A 15,428-nucleotide genomic window follows, 5' to 3' on the forward strand; every position below is an offset into this window, starting at 1 on the left:
AAGTCCAAGTGCAACGATGTCTCCTACTCATTTTATTGTTTTTTCCTAAATTAGCATGGAAGCAAAAGGTATCCACATAAAATCAAGATCGTCTCTGTTTTGTTTTGGCTGAAATCACATTTCAGAAAAAAACAATTAGCATAACGCGTGGGTTGCATTCTACTGTACTCTACTTAAGATTCGAACAGTTGAATGAGTGACTCGTCTAAAAGCTCACTAGGGTCCCACTGCCGAACATTACTTACTGACTTACTTAATTACAACTGAGTTCAACCTTTTCAAGACTTTCCGGCCGAAAATTTTAAGACTTTGCTTACACGAATAAATGAGCCAAAGCAAACAAATTGTATCTTGGATCTAATCTCATCCTTCTTTCGTGCGCAAGAATTTTGATCCGGCGACAGGGACGTATGACGAACATCGAATATGGTATCATTGCCATTTCTTTTTCCAAACTTGATTGGCCTCCCACAAGTACAACGTCTTAGATTGAATTTCTCATAAGTTATCTTCGAGAAAAATCCGGCAAAGATAATTCTTACTTTATTTACAATATCTGTTTGTTTTTTAATGGTATGAAATCAGTTTCAGTTCATTGATTTATTCAGGTTAGTATTTTCTTTGTTAATCTGGCTATTTTTGGCTGATTTTGAAAATCTGACGACCATGCTTGAGTACGTTCTTGTGATAAGTTACATAGCCGTGGGCATATGTAAGGTTGGTAATTTGGTTTTATCGATTGAGTTGATAATGTAAATTGACGACTTGTTTGTAAGTCTGACCTTTCGAGCGTTAACTCTTCTTCAGAGCGAATAGCTCTAGAGGAACATTTCTCGAGAGGAAATTAACATTTTTTTTAGAAAAAATTCTCTTTGAACCAAAAATCTACAAACTAGCACACTCGTGGTTTCTGGTTGGTTCAGAGTTGTCGGTTAACGTGAATTAGGTCACGCTGTTTGATAAATGATATCACGCCTTGTATTTAGTAGAAAGGCTAGTTTAAGGTTGCGGCCTCATTTGTGCTTCGAAAAAACTACTGAGACAAGAGCTTAGGTTAGCTTTCCTCAAAAGTTTTCTAATCAACAATATTGGTGTTTAAAGTAATGGAAAATAAACAAACGATTGGTAATCCATATATTTACGGTTCACTTTTCCTTAAACTTTGTACATCATAGCAAACTACATTTTTCTGATCTATAGTAGCTCCATGGCTTAATTGTTGATTGCGTCCCTCTTCACTGCACCAGGATGTATCCCATGGTTCTAATGTGTTTTTCTCCATTATCAGGCGAGTACATTGCTTCATTTCCGCACGTGTTGCGTCCTTCTGTACCAAAACCGATTCTGGAGTTGCAAGTAAAGCAGTCATCCTGCTGGTTAGCAATGATGCCGATTCTTGCTTTGGAGAAACCACGGATTTTACTTACAGCATTGAATCCTTCCTTGTTACAGCCCAACTGTAAGGAAGCCTGTGGACCAATGAGTTTCTTCCACGTGTCACGACCCAGTGACGTTTTGCGGTATCTCCCGTCAGCGACAAGTGAGTACAAAGAGTCAGCCTGCTTTTTGATTACAATGAACCTGGTCTGCTGGTTGATCTTCATACCGAGACAGATCTTGGAGAAGGGAGTTCTCCAGTAGGTTGGTAACTTGGTTTCTCGTAAATCAAAGCTAGTTTTGCCTCCATCAAGGTTATGAGAAGTTTTGTTTTTCCAGAAATTGGAACGGTAATGGAAGGTCCTCTGAAATTGTCAACAAAATGCTTTTTTGCAGTAAATGGCTTGAATCCGGGGGTAACATGTGAAGGTGTAGTCTGATCGTCCGGGTGAGTGTAGTCCTGAGAAGGACTGTTGTCGGTGGTAGTGATTGTTAAAATGCTTTTTAACAATTTTTTAAATATGCTGGTCAGTGCGTAAAGACCAGTTAAAGGCAGAGCGAACGTGATGGTTTTCAGAGAAATAACAGGCCTCCAGTGCTCATCTACTTTCTCGCTTTTCTATAGTGAACTGTCCATGTTGCATTTCTTTAGGACACGAGACATTATTTATCACAAGGGGAGGGGAGGAGGGATCTGATGATTTTGTTTCTGTCACGATAAAATTTATCCAACCTCTTCCTGAGGTTCTCTAATATTCTAATGAACCTCCACTAGCAGTGAATTTTCGGTAGTAACCCATTCATACCCTTTTAGCCACTTTTGATCCCTCCTCTGTTCCTCCTGAATACAATGCGATCGCGATCCCCTGTAAAATCTTAGCCACTTAGCCCCTGACGATACGAAATGTCTAGTCGCTTCACAGATAAAATCATACCTTATTGCCATTGATTTTCATGACCGGCGTCCATCCTCCATCTCCGCATCCAAAGTCTCCCAAATGACAAAAAACGGAAATATTCTGTTTGCCTATGTGTAGGGCAACTTCACCACTCTTTTTCGATCTGTTCAATGAAATTCCTTTATTCAGAAGTGGTGGTATATTTAAAAGCTGATAAAGGCCAAGACCTAAGCATTGTCAGCGCGCCAAGTAACTTTTTAAAAACACCAGATACCTTTTAACTACTTCCAAACAAATAGTTGACCGTCCTCTTTATAATCGTTATTACCATCTTTTTGACATTTCATTTCAGTTGTTGCAAGTGAATAATATACTTACATATTACGCTCGTAAATTTCTTTGCACGTTGAAGCTGAAAAAAAAAAATATATATATATATATATATATGAATAAATATTACCAAAATAATTGCATAGGGGCAAAAATTAGACTTTTTTATAACAACGAATCATCAAAAGCAAAAATAATAAGTGGTATTGTAAAATGCTCTCAGACAGAAAACATAAAAAAAAAAGAAATCAATATAAAGTGCTAAATACTAGAAGAAAAGGCTCACGTTTCCTTTAATTGATGGTCTCAATGGGGGCGTCACGTTGACGGTAGACGGTTAAAAACATGCCCTTTTGATGGTTGACGGTTAAATTTCAGGTCATTTGACGGTTAATTTTGTGAAATGTCGTTTATAAAACGAACTAAACGCCCGAGTTTTGGCTGCATTTTTTCATGATAACGCGTTTGTAAAGAACTGTTTATTCATAACAACTTTTATTAAAAAATGACCAACGTTTTTTGTCGTTGGCGAACGACAAGTGTACTCGGCTGGTTCGATATTTGTATATTTTAATCACTTTATTCGCTCGCGATACTCCAAAACTCAACTCGACTCGCTGTTGAAAAACACTCGCACATGGCCCATAGCAACGAACCGACCTGTCAATTCACATAGCAACGCAAAATAAATATATAAATAAATGTACAGGAAGCGGGAGGGACATTTTTAGCGGAGTGTTTCCACACCTGAAGTCAGTTCTGTCGCTAACCAGTTTTACTCGTGACTAGAGGTTGGGTCTCTGTAAAACGCGGACCGGATAGATGCGGATGGCGGATGCGGATAGAAAAATGCGGATGAAAAATTGCGGATGGAAAAACGCGGATAGAAAAAAAAAATCGGTTGGAAACAATATTAAACATGTCATTACAGTCGAACCCCGCTATGTCGAACTCGGTTAAATTTAAGTCCTGCTATTTCGAACAAAAATCGATTTCCCTTGGATTTAGCCTTCTGCTAAATCACCAAAATACCTTTAACTCGCCGAAAACGCTTCAAAATGGCCTGGGACGCTGATAATCAACAAAGAATACAACGAGGCAACAAGGTAAGACAATTTCATTTCAAAACACGACATTTTTTCTCTCTTTTAAGGTAAACCGATAACATCCCATACAAACCTTTATAAATGACCATAGCGCAACACTGCAAGGGTCACGTCCGCGCTTCTAGTAGTGAGCTTGGGCTGCCTGTGTCACAAAAGAAATCAATCAACACTCTCGTTCATGAAACGCTGCCACTGTTTCATGTTGACGCCTGCCGTGCTGGAAGTCGTGGTGGAAAGTTCTGGTTCAGAGAGCGGTGAGAGCCCTATTTTTAAGATCGCATGGTGACTTACTGTTAGACTAATAGTTTTGTCATTTTCAGTTTGGCTGGTGCTTTCTAATTTCCTGAGCAAACTGTATCCTTTTAATTTGGATATATCAACAAAGTTGAAATGGTAAATTAGCCACCGTAATGATTACAAAAGCTGACGTTTCGAGCGTTAGCCCTTCGTCGTAGCGAATGACGAAGGGCTAACGCTCGAAACGTCAGCTTTTGTAGTCATTACGGTGGCTAATTTACCATTTCAACTTTGTTGATATATCCAAATTATTTCGTTACTCCCACCGACGCAGCCCCAAACAGTTTCTTTCGAAACTATCAGCCGTTATTCATTTGTATCCTTTTAAATCTGCGAAGTGTATTTTGCCGATTTGCCGGAGTGAGAACACAACATGGAAAGACGTAGGACGTAGTGTGTCTTGACTTTATATCTACAAATCTCTGTTTTTCTTCTCGAGTTTGAAATAGTTCTTGTTGAATAGAGGTTTTACCAAATATTTTATATTTTTACGCTTTAATAAATGAATATGCTGCTTCAGCCTGTGTCTGCATTTTCTCGTTTTATTCTTACTATTTTGGTTTACCCACAATTTTTTCCATCCGTCGTTTACAATCCGAAGAATTCTTGGAAGGACCACTCGGACAAACAGCGGCGAAGGATAGCCGGATCTTTTCAGTTGTAGATCAGGATCAGCGATATAAAGTAATATTTGAAATTGAAAGCAAGGCTTTTTATTAAAAATCCATATCTGATCGCACAGATATGGATTTTTAATAATATATTATATTAGCCCAATATTTCAACTAGACGAAACTAGTCTTCCAACGAAAACTAAGTGAGAATGGAAAAGACGGTATTTATTAAAAATAATACAAAACTAAGAAATAAAATATGACAGGTGGAGGAATACAAAAGAAAGAAAAACAATTATAAAGAGGTATCATAAAAATACACGTCATAAGATTAAATTTCATCGCCTCGGTTCATTCCATATGGTCTATCTCTGTCTGAATTAATGAGTTCCTATGGGATGAGTTCTATGTCTTTAATGGAATGATCTGAGAGGAAAATGTGAGAAAACTGGGAAAAGTTTTCAGTCCGTCCGTTCCATGTTTTACAGACACTCTTTATAATCGAACCGGCCTCACTATTTCGAAGCCCCATGGGAAATAGAAAAAAGTTCGAGATAGCGGGCTTTCGAAATAACACCGGAGAAGCGTAAAAGAAAGGGTAAATCCTAGGGAAATCGATTTTTGTTCGAAATAGCGGGACTTGGAACTTGAATTTAACCGATTTCGACATAGCGGGGTTCGAATGTATAGACATGTTTAATGTTGTTGTTTTTTTTTTTTTATTTCCAACCGATTCTTTTTTCTATCTGCATTTTTCCATCCGCAATTTTTCATCCACATTTTTTCTATCCGCATCCGCCATCCGCATCAATCTATCCGGTCTGCGTTTTACAGAGACCCCTAGAAGGGGTTAAAGGACTTACATAAATGCATTTTTGTGACATATCAAAACTTTTCGTTTTCTTTTATTGTTATTTTATAAACAACAGAACTTGACCCCAATTAGGGCAGTTGTTTAGTTCTTAAGGTTACTTCCCACCTTCAGAGGCCGAAAAAGATCCTTTTTTTTCTTTTATTGGACTAAATTGAAGTTAGACATTTTACCTAACGTTTACAATAAAAAAAATTTCAACATTTCAAAAAGCGTCCGACTTATTTTGGAAGATGTATTTTCAAATAATAATTAATAAATCAGGAAGGCGTCATAATCTCGTAAATGGGCAGACCCCTAAAGGAAAATTTGCGGCAATTTCATGTTATTTGCATATTTTGTTTTTGTTTTCTTGTTTTTTTGCTTTTTTTTTATTTTTTTACAAATAATACCCTGAAAAGGAAGTTTAAGAGGTTAACCCTATGTAAAAAAACTTCTAAAGAAATAAAATCTAAAAATGTATGCTTATAATAAAATCTAAGATGGATTAAAATTTAAAAATGTGTGCTTATAATAAAATCTAAGATGGATTATAATTTTAAGATGTATGCTTATAATGAATTCTAAGATAGATTAAAACTTAAAAATGTATGCTTATAATAAAATCTAAGATGGATAAAAACCTAAGAAATACGCATGTATAATTTAAGAGCTGTTTTGAAACGTGTTAAGTTACCTATCTCAACGACATTGGCGGGCAGGTCATTCCATTCACGAATGATTTTAACAAAAAAAGAGTATTTATAGCAATTATATTTTGCCAGTTTAACCTGCAGTTTGTAATTGTGGTTGGACCTGGTACGTTTTGAAGCAAACTTAAGAACATTTAATAAATGAAGGCCATTCCGCCCGAATACAAGTTTATAGCATTCTACCAAGGAAAAATATAGCCTTCTATCAGTCAACTTCGACCAATGTAACATTTCACAACGATCTTCATATGACATCTCACCCCTTCGCTGACCTAAAGCCAATCGAGAGGCTCTTCTCTGAACTTTCTCCAAGAGAACAATATTTTTAACTAGGTAAGGGCACCATACTGGGGAAGCGTACTCCAGGATTGGTCTCACAAGAGTCTTGTACAATGTGGAAAAGATTTCCTTGTTTACAGAACCGATTGTTCGCTTGATTACACCAAGAACTTTATTGGCCTTATTGACAACCTCAACAACGTGTGGAGTCCCAGAGAGGTCATGCGAGATTGTAATGCCAACGTCTTTTACAGAACTCACTGAGCTTAGACATTCTCCGTGCGAGACGAGAGAGTAATGTGGGACAGATTTATCAAGGTTATGTGTTACTCGCATAACATCACATTTGTGCACATTGAAGTTTAACTGTCAGACCTCAGACCACTTCTTCAGGTGAAATAAGTCAGACTGAAGAATATTTGTGTCTCTAGCTATGTCGGAGATCTCTCTGTAAACCTTGGTGTCATCTGCATACAGTTTAACAGTAGATGAAATTCCTGATAAGATTTCATTTACATACTGAAAATAAATAAGAGGGGACCAAGGATTGTTCCCTGGGGTACTCCTGATAAAACTGGAGACCAGGACGAGCAAGTGCCGCGCAGGAAGGCGCGTTGCATCCGGCCAGTTAAAAAATTTCGAAACCACTGAAGAGCGCTGCCGTCGATACCGGGACGCTCAAGCTTGAAACTGAGGAGACGCTCATGCGGTACGCTGTCAAACGCCTTGGAAAAGTCCAAAAAGGCAATGTCAGCGCGCACTTTACAAAATTCACATATGGAATTTCTTTGTTAGAGGGAAGTCTTTTCTCATGGATAAAAAAATGAATCAAAATTAGAGAGGAGTCCTTGGGCAAAGATAAAGAAAAAAAGACGCAAAGTAGAGTGAAATGGCACCATTTTTTCAGGAGAAAACAGTCCTGGGACTCCTCTCCACGCTGGCATCCAAATTGTGAGCAAAGAAGGCGCCATCAACTCTACATTTGTTGTACATAGGGTTAAAACGAAGTTTCCTTTCAATAAGCAAGTATCGGCCTTGATACAAAATCATAGGCAATCGCCTCGAATCATATGAAATCATGAATAAACCTTCCCGAGGGAACTCATTTAAGCGATTAGGGTATTCATTAAGCTGTCTGTTGATTCACTGTTTTGCTTTCCAGCAGTTTCCTCGGATTTACCTTTTTTGCCGTGGGTTTTTCCTCCACTAACTTTGCCTATTACTTAACGCTCAACAGAGCGAGATAAAAAAAAAACAATCAAACAAACGAAAAAAAACCTGACTGCCATGCGATACTTTTTCCAGGAAAAGATTGATCAATTGTCATTGACGCAAGGAGGTCCCATTTTCCCATTGGTTCGCGGTTTTAGGTGCTGAGGCGAGATAATCTCCTGGTGTGGCGCTAGTTTTTAACAAACCTTTAGGAGCTAAAATCTCGCATTTTATTTTGAGGTGAATACATCCACTTTGAACGAATTTTTAGGGTAGGTAGATTTGACCGAGTTTCGTGAAATTTCACCAAAACATTCTAGGGATGACGAACGAAAATGTGTCAGGGAATTTTGATATTTGAAATATTTTTCACATGGTCTCAATTTAAGCAACACGTTTCGTATATCTTACGCTGCTCCAAATTAAATGCGGATACCCAGACAACCAATCAGAATATCGGAAAAACCTGACACACTTTTTTTATGATTGATGCCTTATGAATAAGACTGTACAGCCACTTTGCTCGTGCTGCGGGATCCGATAACCGATAAATTCAATAGAAGGGCCCTCGGTCGTTTCACGCCTTACCGGATCCAGACACTCCCTAAGTGAAAAAACGCCTAAATTATATTTTTATCGTAAACTGCATTTATTAAGCTTTCTTTTTATGTATAGTTTGTTAGGGTTTTCTCGAAACTAGCGCACGTAAGAATTTTTTTTTTCCCGACTGACACTTGCGAAGGTGAGAAGTAACCTGAATCACGGAGGATGTCTGAGACATTTGGCGGCTAACATTGGCTTGCTTATTTGACAGTCGACAGTAAAAAAATTGCGTTTTTGACGGTTGACGGTTAATGTTTTAGCCATTTAACGGTTGACGGTTAACCCGGCCCACTGAGAACCTCTCACAAGTGAGGGTAAAGAAACAAAAGAAACCCTACGAAAACATCAAAAGAGAATCCTTACATTTCGTACAGGAATTTCCATCTCCAAAGTATTCAGGTTTGCATGAACACTTGTATGATCCCTTAGTATTGGTACACACAGCATTGGTACTACAAGAATTTTTTCCTGTAACACGCTCGTTAATGTCTGAGAAATAAAAACAAAGAAACAAAAAAATAAAAACAAAAACAGAACAAAAACAAAACAAAACAAAAAAAGTGAAGGTGTAGTCTGATCGTCCGGGTGAGTGTAGTCCTGAGAAGGACTGTTGTCGGTGGCAGTGACTGACGTTTCGACAACCTGTGCGGAAGTCATCATCAGAGTCAAGTGAATGATTGTTGTCAGTAGAATGTTCTTATTCCAGTTCGTGTGAAATGATCGGTTGGTTTTGCCGTGATGTTATTGGCTGTAAGACTCAAGTGACGTAAGTCGTTCGTGATTGGTCTGTTTCGGTCTGTCGGTAAAGCTAGGTTGTTCTTTTTCGGTCGTTTGTGATGTTTATGTCGTGAACGAGTCGTTTGTATGGGGCGGGTAGTTGTTGACATCTGTTTAGGGGAGTCTGTTCTAAGTTAGTAAACCAGCTTTCCAGAGTCAGTCGTTGAAAATAGTCAGTGCTGTAGGTTAGGCATTGCGCAGAGTCCCAGTCAATGTTGTGGTTGGTAAGTCGATGGTGTTCAGCAATGTGATTGCTGACATCACCTTTCCTCGTCGCCCGTCTGTGTTCAGTCAGTCTTGTTGTGAGGTTTCTGCCAGTCTCACTGGGACTCTGACCGAAACAGACCAATCACGAACGACTTACGTCACTTGAGTCTTACAGCCAATAACATCACGGCAAAACCAACCGATCATTTCACACGAACTGGAATAAGAACATTCTACCGACAACAATCATTCACTTGACTCTGATGATGACTTCCGCACAGGTTGTCGAAACGTCAGTCACTGCCACCGACAACAGTCCTTCTCAGGACTACACTCACCCGGACGATCAGACTACACCTTCACATGTTACCCCCGGGTTCAAACCATTTACTGCAAAAAAAAAAGAAAAGCAAGCCACGGTTTCTCGGTTAGCTCCGTTGGTTAGAGCGCTGGACTGTTGTGCGGAAGGTCGAGGGTTTGAGCCCCGGCCATTACTCATGGTCTTAAAATAACTGAAGAGAATGTGCTACCTTTCTATAATTCTAGTCTTCTCGAATATGGATGAATAAACCGTAGGTCGCGTCTCCTGCATCTATTAATTAAATAATTTGATTAGGCAGGGACCGTTAAAGAACCCACATCACGAGATGACTGTGATGTGGTCTGGCCTGTTTATTGGGAGGGGGCATCTGTAAAAAAATCGCCTTTGTTGATTGTAAACTGCCACTGGCAGTCTGGTGAAATCCCCCGCGCAGTATTGTAAAGCGCTTTGAACATAGTATAAGAGCGCTATAAAAATAGAAGTTATTATTATTATTATTATTATTATTATTATTATTATTGCTTTAGTCCAGATTATCGAGCTAGCTAATTGAAGAAACGGATAAAAACGATCTCTACTCGGTCACGTGCCTTTCCCCAGCGTGCAGACCTGGTGTATTTTGGTGCTCTATAAAGATAGAGGCGTTGTAGCCGCTAAAAGGAACAGTTTCCCAAAGTATTTGTAGCCTCGCACACATTTTCACCTTTCAAAGCGCGCCCAAAACCGCAAGTTACATAAGTCTAGCGTTTTTCCACACACGGAGTAGTTGAAGAAGTTACTGGATATATAATTTGTTTCTGATTGTCTGTTATAATAACCTAGGTTTTTTTCCCTTACTTTTCAGTTGTTGTGTGATGATTAACAAGCAGGATCCAAACGCTTTGAAATGATAGATGAAAATAAATATCCTTCAAGAGCTTTTCTCCTCCGGCTGTTTTTTGGTCGACACCACTTATTTATTTTCTCTTAACGGAACATGTACAATTTACCTTGAGCACAGTTTTCACCTTTAAATCCAGCAGAGCACAAACAGCGGTAACCTTTGTCAGTAAAGCCGCTTTGACAAGTGCCTTTGTTCTTACAACGGCTTGTAACACAGGCGCTCTAAAGTGAAAGAGAAAATGTAGAACAACTAACCGCTTTACCACAGATATTTTAGACCTAGTCATCCAAACTTTACACTTATCCTTCGATTTCTCTTGAAATTGAGACAGAACCAATAGAAACTGGCCACCAACCAAGTCAGACTGCTGAAATCTGTTTCTTTTCTTTTCTTTTCTATTTTTTTTATTATCATTTTTTATAAATAAATCAGCAGTAAACACTTGCCTCAGCTGAATGATGAAAATAATTTTCGTCCTTCTTCAGATCCTCTTCGTGTCCTTCACGAGTAACATCATTCAATTCACATTTGTAGTTCCCGTTTCCATCTGCTCTTTTATCGAGATTGATGCTGACGCAGTCAGGCTCTATATAACACACGTTTTCACAAAACCTTGGGACCATGACTTTGACGATGCGAATCAAATGGTTTAAAAGGCGCCTGTTATCGAATGCTTTTTCAGGTACAAACTCCAAAGTGCGGCAATGGTCTGCGTCACAAAAGTCTTCTATGAATTCAAAATAAACTTAGAAGAAGCGTCGAAGCCAAATTGAAAGTCATTATTGTCAATTGTGCGAGTTCTCCAAATACTCTCACCAACAATAATACCACCAAGTAATACCTGTGACGTCTTGTAAATATTATAAAACTTGTCGCACTTTCTAACAAAAAATGCTGTCAGCGGGCAATTAGACCCAATGACAACTGTCACCCCTGTCAGTGATAGTTATGATAATGATAACGATAAAGATAAAGATAATAGTAATACTAATGTTAATTTTAATGATAATTATAATGATGAAATAGTTAAAAAGTTTGGCTGCTTTTTCATGACATTGCCAACATAGAAGTGCAACGACTGATACTCAAAGCTCGAAAGAAGAAACTTTCGCAACGTAGAAAAATGATTTTTTACATCAATAATATTTGAATTGCAAACGTCATAAAAAGTGTCTGTAAAGTCATAGCGGATAATAAATAAAATTGTTCATTATACGAAAGGCTTGTGTTCTGCGGAACACTTTCTCACCTAATTATTTGGAAAATACAGTTTTACCTCAATAACATTTGGACAACAAGGATCATAAAAAATGCTTTTTATAAGTCACAAGGGTACTACAGAAAAATTGAAGTTGTGTTTGTAAGAAGTTGAAAAACATCGCATCATAAAGGCCTCCAAATTCCTTCTTACCAGAGTTCTTTTTTCACTTCGCTTTTCCTGGGAATGCTCAGAACTACATATGCTTAAATTGTTGGTGATCTTAAGCCGAAATAAGTTCCACAGACATGAGTAGTTTGAACCCCTAGACTGAAAACAATGAATTTTCCCTAGCTCCATTCACTTTCCAGCGATTTCTTAGTTCTCATGTAGATCTACCGATTGGCTCGAACTCACTTTGAGTTGTGCTCCAACCTAAAGTACTCCAAGCGATGCCGCATACGACAAATTTCAGACAAGATAAAGATAACGATGGCGAGTTCTCGATTTGAACTGCAGGATCCGTCTAGATGCCTATCCGAGATCGACCCACAAATTATGTACTTGGTTAAGCAGGTTTAAAACAAACCGTTATCAGATTTACGAAACACAGATATACCTCCAAAAGAACTTAAAAAAATCTCAAAGAATTTTTATGAAAAAAATTGAGAAAAAACGCGACACCGTTGGTTAAACAAAGGTATTTAATAAACACTCGGAAAGTATGTTTTTTTCCTCAATATTTTGGGACAGTGATGGGTTAAAGTGTACCTTACCTTGAGTTGTAGAGGTCATACTAAACAGCGCCAAAGTAAGACAGATATAAATTGAATGCATAAATATCATCGAGGAGAAGGTATTTAGAAGACTTTCTGCAAATTCGTGTCCTAACTCACCAGCAGGTGAAAGCTAACTGACAACTTTTTGTCATGAGCATGACTCCCTACATCTTTCTCAGCCAATGAAGCCTCGGCTTTCGGCTGCAACGCAATCATTAAAATTACCCTATTTCGGTTTATGACAACGGAATAACTTACAATTTACTTGACGTTTTGTTAAAGAGAGCCTATTTCTGACTATCGCCTGGTACACTTAACGACCCCTTATTATAAATACTTCGCTTGCTTTATTGCCTAAAGAGGTATTCATAATCCTGTGACCGTTTCGTATTGATCAAGCTGGCAGGTTGCATTTGACAGAGTGTATCAGGTGGATTTGATGTATTTGTTTCCATTACCCGATCAAGCTGATCCTGCCAGGAAACCATGAGCATCATTGTCATTGAGTTCTCCTCTAACGACACCAGGAGTTACAGCCATTTAATTCATAGCAAGTCACAAAAAATTTCACAGCAAAAACAAATTTGCACCTCAAAAATAATTTTACCATGAACCCACTGTTTCTCACCTGCTTTACTTTGTTCAGGAAGAGACGAGACTGATTAGACGAGACTGGTTGCTAGGTAACACAACAATTAGAAATTTTCATGTTAATCCGTAAATAAAGTTCTCCAGCTTTGTCTCAAGCGTCTTGATGGCCTTGCTGATTAGCGAATCATTTGAAACTATGTTTAACTGATTTCATTGATAGTAAATTGGTTTCCTGGGCATTGGATTAAGGTCACCCCTTTTGAGAAGAAAAACGCAAGAACCGAATTTGTGTGAAATGAGAACAAAGCAAGGCTGGACTAATGAAAGTGAAAATCGAATTACCGATCAAAAATCAAATGTGACCAAGTACAGAATCTTTCTCATCTCAGCCACTTGACAGAAAGAGAGGACCTGCTTTGCAGCTGACAGCACAACTTCCTGTGAGGATACCATAAAGTCTGTCAAAAGAAAAAGTTAAAAATTGTAGGGATGGTCAATCATTTGTTTTGTTTTGTTTTGTTTTTTTGTTTGGCATCCATTGAATACTCACAGACCTATGTTAGATGACCCTATAAATGGACGATTTTAAAGAATAGCAAGGGTCACTCGGGTGTAACACACTGAGGAACTGAATATTTACCCCTTACTTTATGATCCTAATCCCAACGTATTAATTTTTAAGTGGCCGTAGCAGCGTTTTTATTTTTTTTCTAAATAATTAAAAAAATAAGAAACAAAAGAGAGAAGAAGGTGTTACCGTTGCTAAAATCACTCCTTGGTGATCGGTCTCAAAATGATTCTTTGCATGCTGATAGAATACTGAGGAGAGTTTCAATCCAAATTTGTAGAAAACCAATATTCCGTCCTGAGTGAATAGTTTATTATAAAGAGGATACGTTTTACCTCTTTCAGAGGATTGACTTTTGAATTCGATTGAACGCACACAGTAATAAGGGTTTATTTTATCACAAACGACCTGAAGCACAAATTGAAGGGCCTGTAAAACATACTCATGTCAGTTAGACATGTTTAACAAATATAAATAACCATTGACAAAAAATAAACCTAATCAGCCCCCAGTTCTAGTTCCATTTTAATTCAATTTTAACTCGTTTCAAACATGAACTGTATTCACGAATCAGTTTTAGGGAGAACAATTTGATCTTAGAAGTTATCTTTACGAACTAGTTCTTGGCAAACGAGAATACAATTTTCAACAGACTTTTATTCAGACATTTCATTCCTTGAGCTAAATTTTGCCATTGTCAAATTCATGCTGGGCGCGACTTTACAGCCATTACAGCCATATTTTGCTTTCCACATCACTGCACCAAGATTTATCCCATGGCTTTGACATGTTTGTCTCCATTATCTGCCGCAGCAACTGCCTCGTTTCCACGAGTGTTTGAGTCCTGTACCAAATCCAATTCTGGAATTGCATGAGTTGCAATCATTGTCGTTGTTGGCAATAATACCAATTCGTGCTTTGGAATTACCTGTGTTTACCTTAGCATTGAATCCTTCCATATCGCAGTTGCGCTGTAAGGAGGCGTCCGGACCAATCAGTCTCCTCCATGTATAACGACCCAATGAGGTGGCGTGATATTTTCCACCAGCAATGAGGGAATACAGAGAGTTTGCATGCCTGTTGATTATCATGAACCTGTTCTGATGGCCTATTCTAATACCGAGACAGACCTTGGAGAAATACGTGTTCCAGTAAGTCGCCAGTTTTGTTTCCTGTAAGTCGAAGCCAGTCTTTGCTCGAAGAAGGTCTAATGAATTTCTGTAACTCCAGAAGTGGGAGTCATAATGAAATGTTATCTGAAATAAAATTAAGAAAGTAAAAACACACACACGGAAAAACGCGTAGTGCATCTTCTTTATCTTTTAAAATACCCACACTGAATTTTCGTTGGAGCGTATGTAGTTTACTTTTGGTGCCATCGATCTTCATAGTCAGGGTCCACTCTCCACCTCCACATCGAAATTTTCTCATGTGACAGAAAATAGGAATCTCTTTTGAACCAAATAACAGCGGGTAAACTTGGCTTCGTCGTGACCTTAGATGAAAAGACAGACATCCACTTCAGATCACAGGCGTCCCAAGCCCGCGTCTCGAAGAAAAGTGAAGGATTATTTCATGAAAGCGTCACGCGTTGTGTGACGGGGTGTTAGGTTACGCGAGTAACCGTTGAGAATTTGATTGCTTTATAAGGAAGAGTATGTGGAACGAAATATGTTCCAGTTAAAACACTTAATATTCCGAATTATGAAAATGTTACATGTAAGATGTAAGATTGATAAAACTTATTCACTCTTTGTGTTCCCTTTGTTATTTTTTAGCGATTTTTGCCGTTTTTGGCTGCTTTGCCATCACTGTTTTTCCTG

General features: G+C 38.3%; 2 protein-coding genes across 2 annotated transcripts; both read right to left on the reverse strand.

The window, feature by feature from the left end:
• Positions 1–1,120: 1,120 nt before the first annotated feature.
• LOC148728890 (uncharacterized) lies at positions 1,121–11,092 on the reverse strand. The gene is made up of 5 exons (XM_088725051.1): positions 10,916–11,092; positions 10,576–10,690; positions 8,644–8,769; positions 2,313–2,503; positions 1,121–1,742 (listed from the first exon to the last, which is right to left on the reverse strand). Exons 1-5 carry the CDS (start codon positions 11,090–11,092, stop codon positions 1,236–1,238), a joined length of 1,116 nt encoding a protein of 371 aa, XP_088581177.1. The 3' UTR covers positions 1,121–1,235.
• A 3,102-nt stretch (positions 11,093–14,194) lies between these two features.
• LOC111329805 (putative skeletal organic matrix protein 5) lies at positions 14,195–15,094 on the reverse strand. Its single transcript, XM_088725449.1, has 2 exons — positions 14,941–15,094; positions 14,195–14,861 (listed from the first exon to the last, which is right to left on the reverse strand). The coding sequence occupies exons 1-2, from the start codon at positions 15,034–15,036 to the stop codon at positions 14,406–14,408; spliced, it is 552 nt and encodes a 183-aa protein (XP_088581575.1). The 5' UTR covers positions 15,037–15,094; the 3' UTR covers positions 14,195–14,405.
• Between the last annotated feature and the right edge of the window lie 334 nt (positions 15,095–15,428).

Source organism: Stylophora pistillata, chromosome 6 (assembly GCF_964205215.1).
Source record: "Stylophora pistillata chromosome 6, jaStyPist1.2, whole genome shotgun sequence".
Lineage (NCBI taxonomy): Eukaryota > Metazoa > Cnidaria > Anthozoa > Scleractinia > Pocilloporidae > Stylophora > Stylophora pistillata.

Bases quoted from the DNA above. Each gene is read 5' to 3' on its own strand.
- LOC148728890 (XM_088725051.1), bottom strand. From the start codon at position 11,092: ATGGTCCCAAGGTTTTGTGAAAACGTGTGTTATATAGAGCCTGACTGC. The intron at 2,504-8,643 runs GTAAGGATTCTC...GACAATGCTTAG, and splicing joins TGGAAATTCCTGTACGAAAT to GTCTTGGCCTTTATCAGCTT. The intron at 1,743-2,312 runs GTATGATTTTAT...TGACAATTTCAG, and splicing joins TGAAAATCAATGGCAATAAG to AGGACCTTCCATTACCGTTC.
- LOC111329805 (XM_088725449.1), bottom strand. From the start codon at position 15,036: ATGAGAAAATTTCGATGTGGAGGTGGAGAGTGGACCCTGACTATGAAG. The intron at 14,862-14,940 runs GTGGGTATTTTA...ATTTTATTTCAG, and splicing joins CGCTCCAACGAAAATTCAGT to ATAACATTTCATTATGACTC.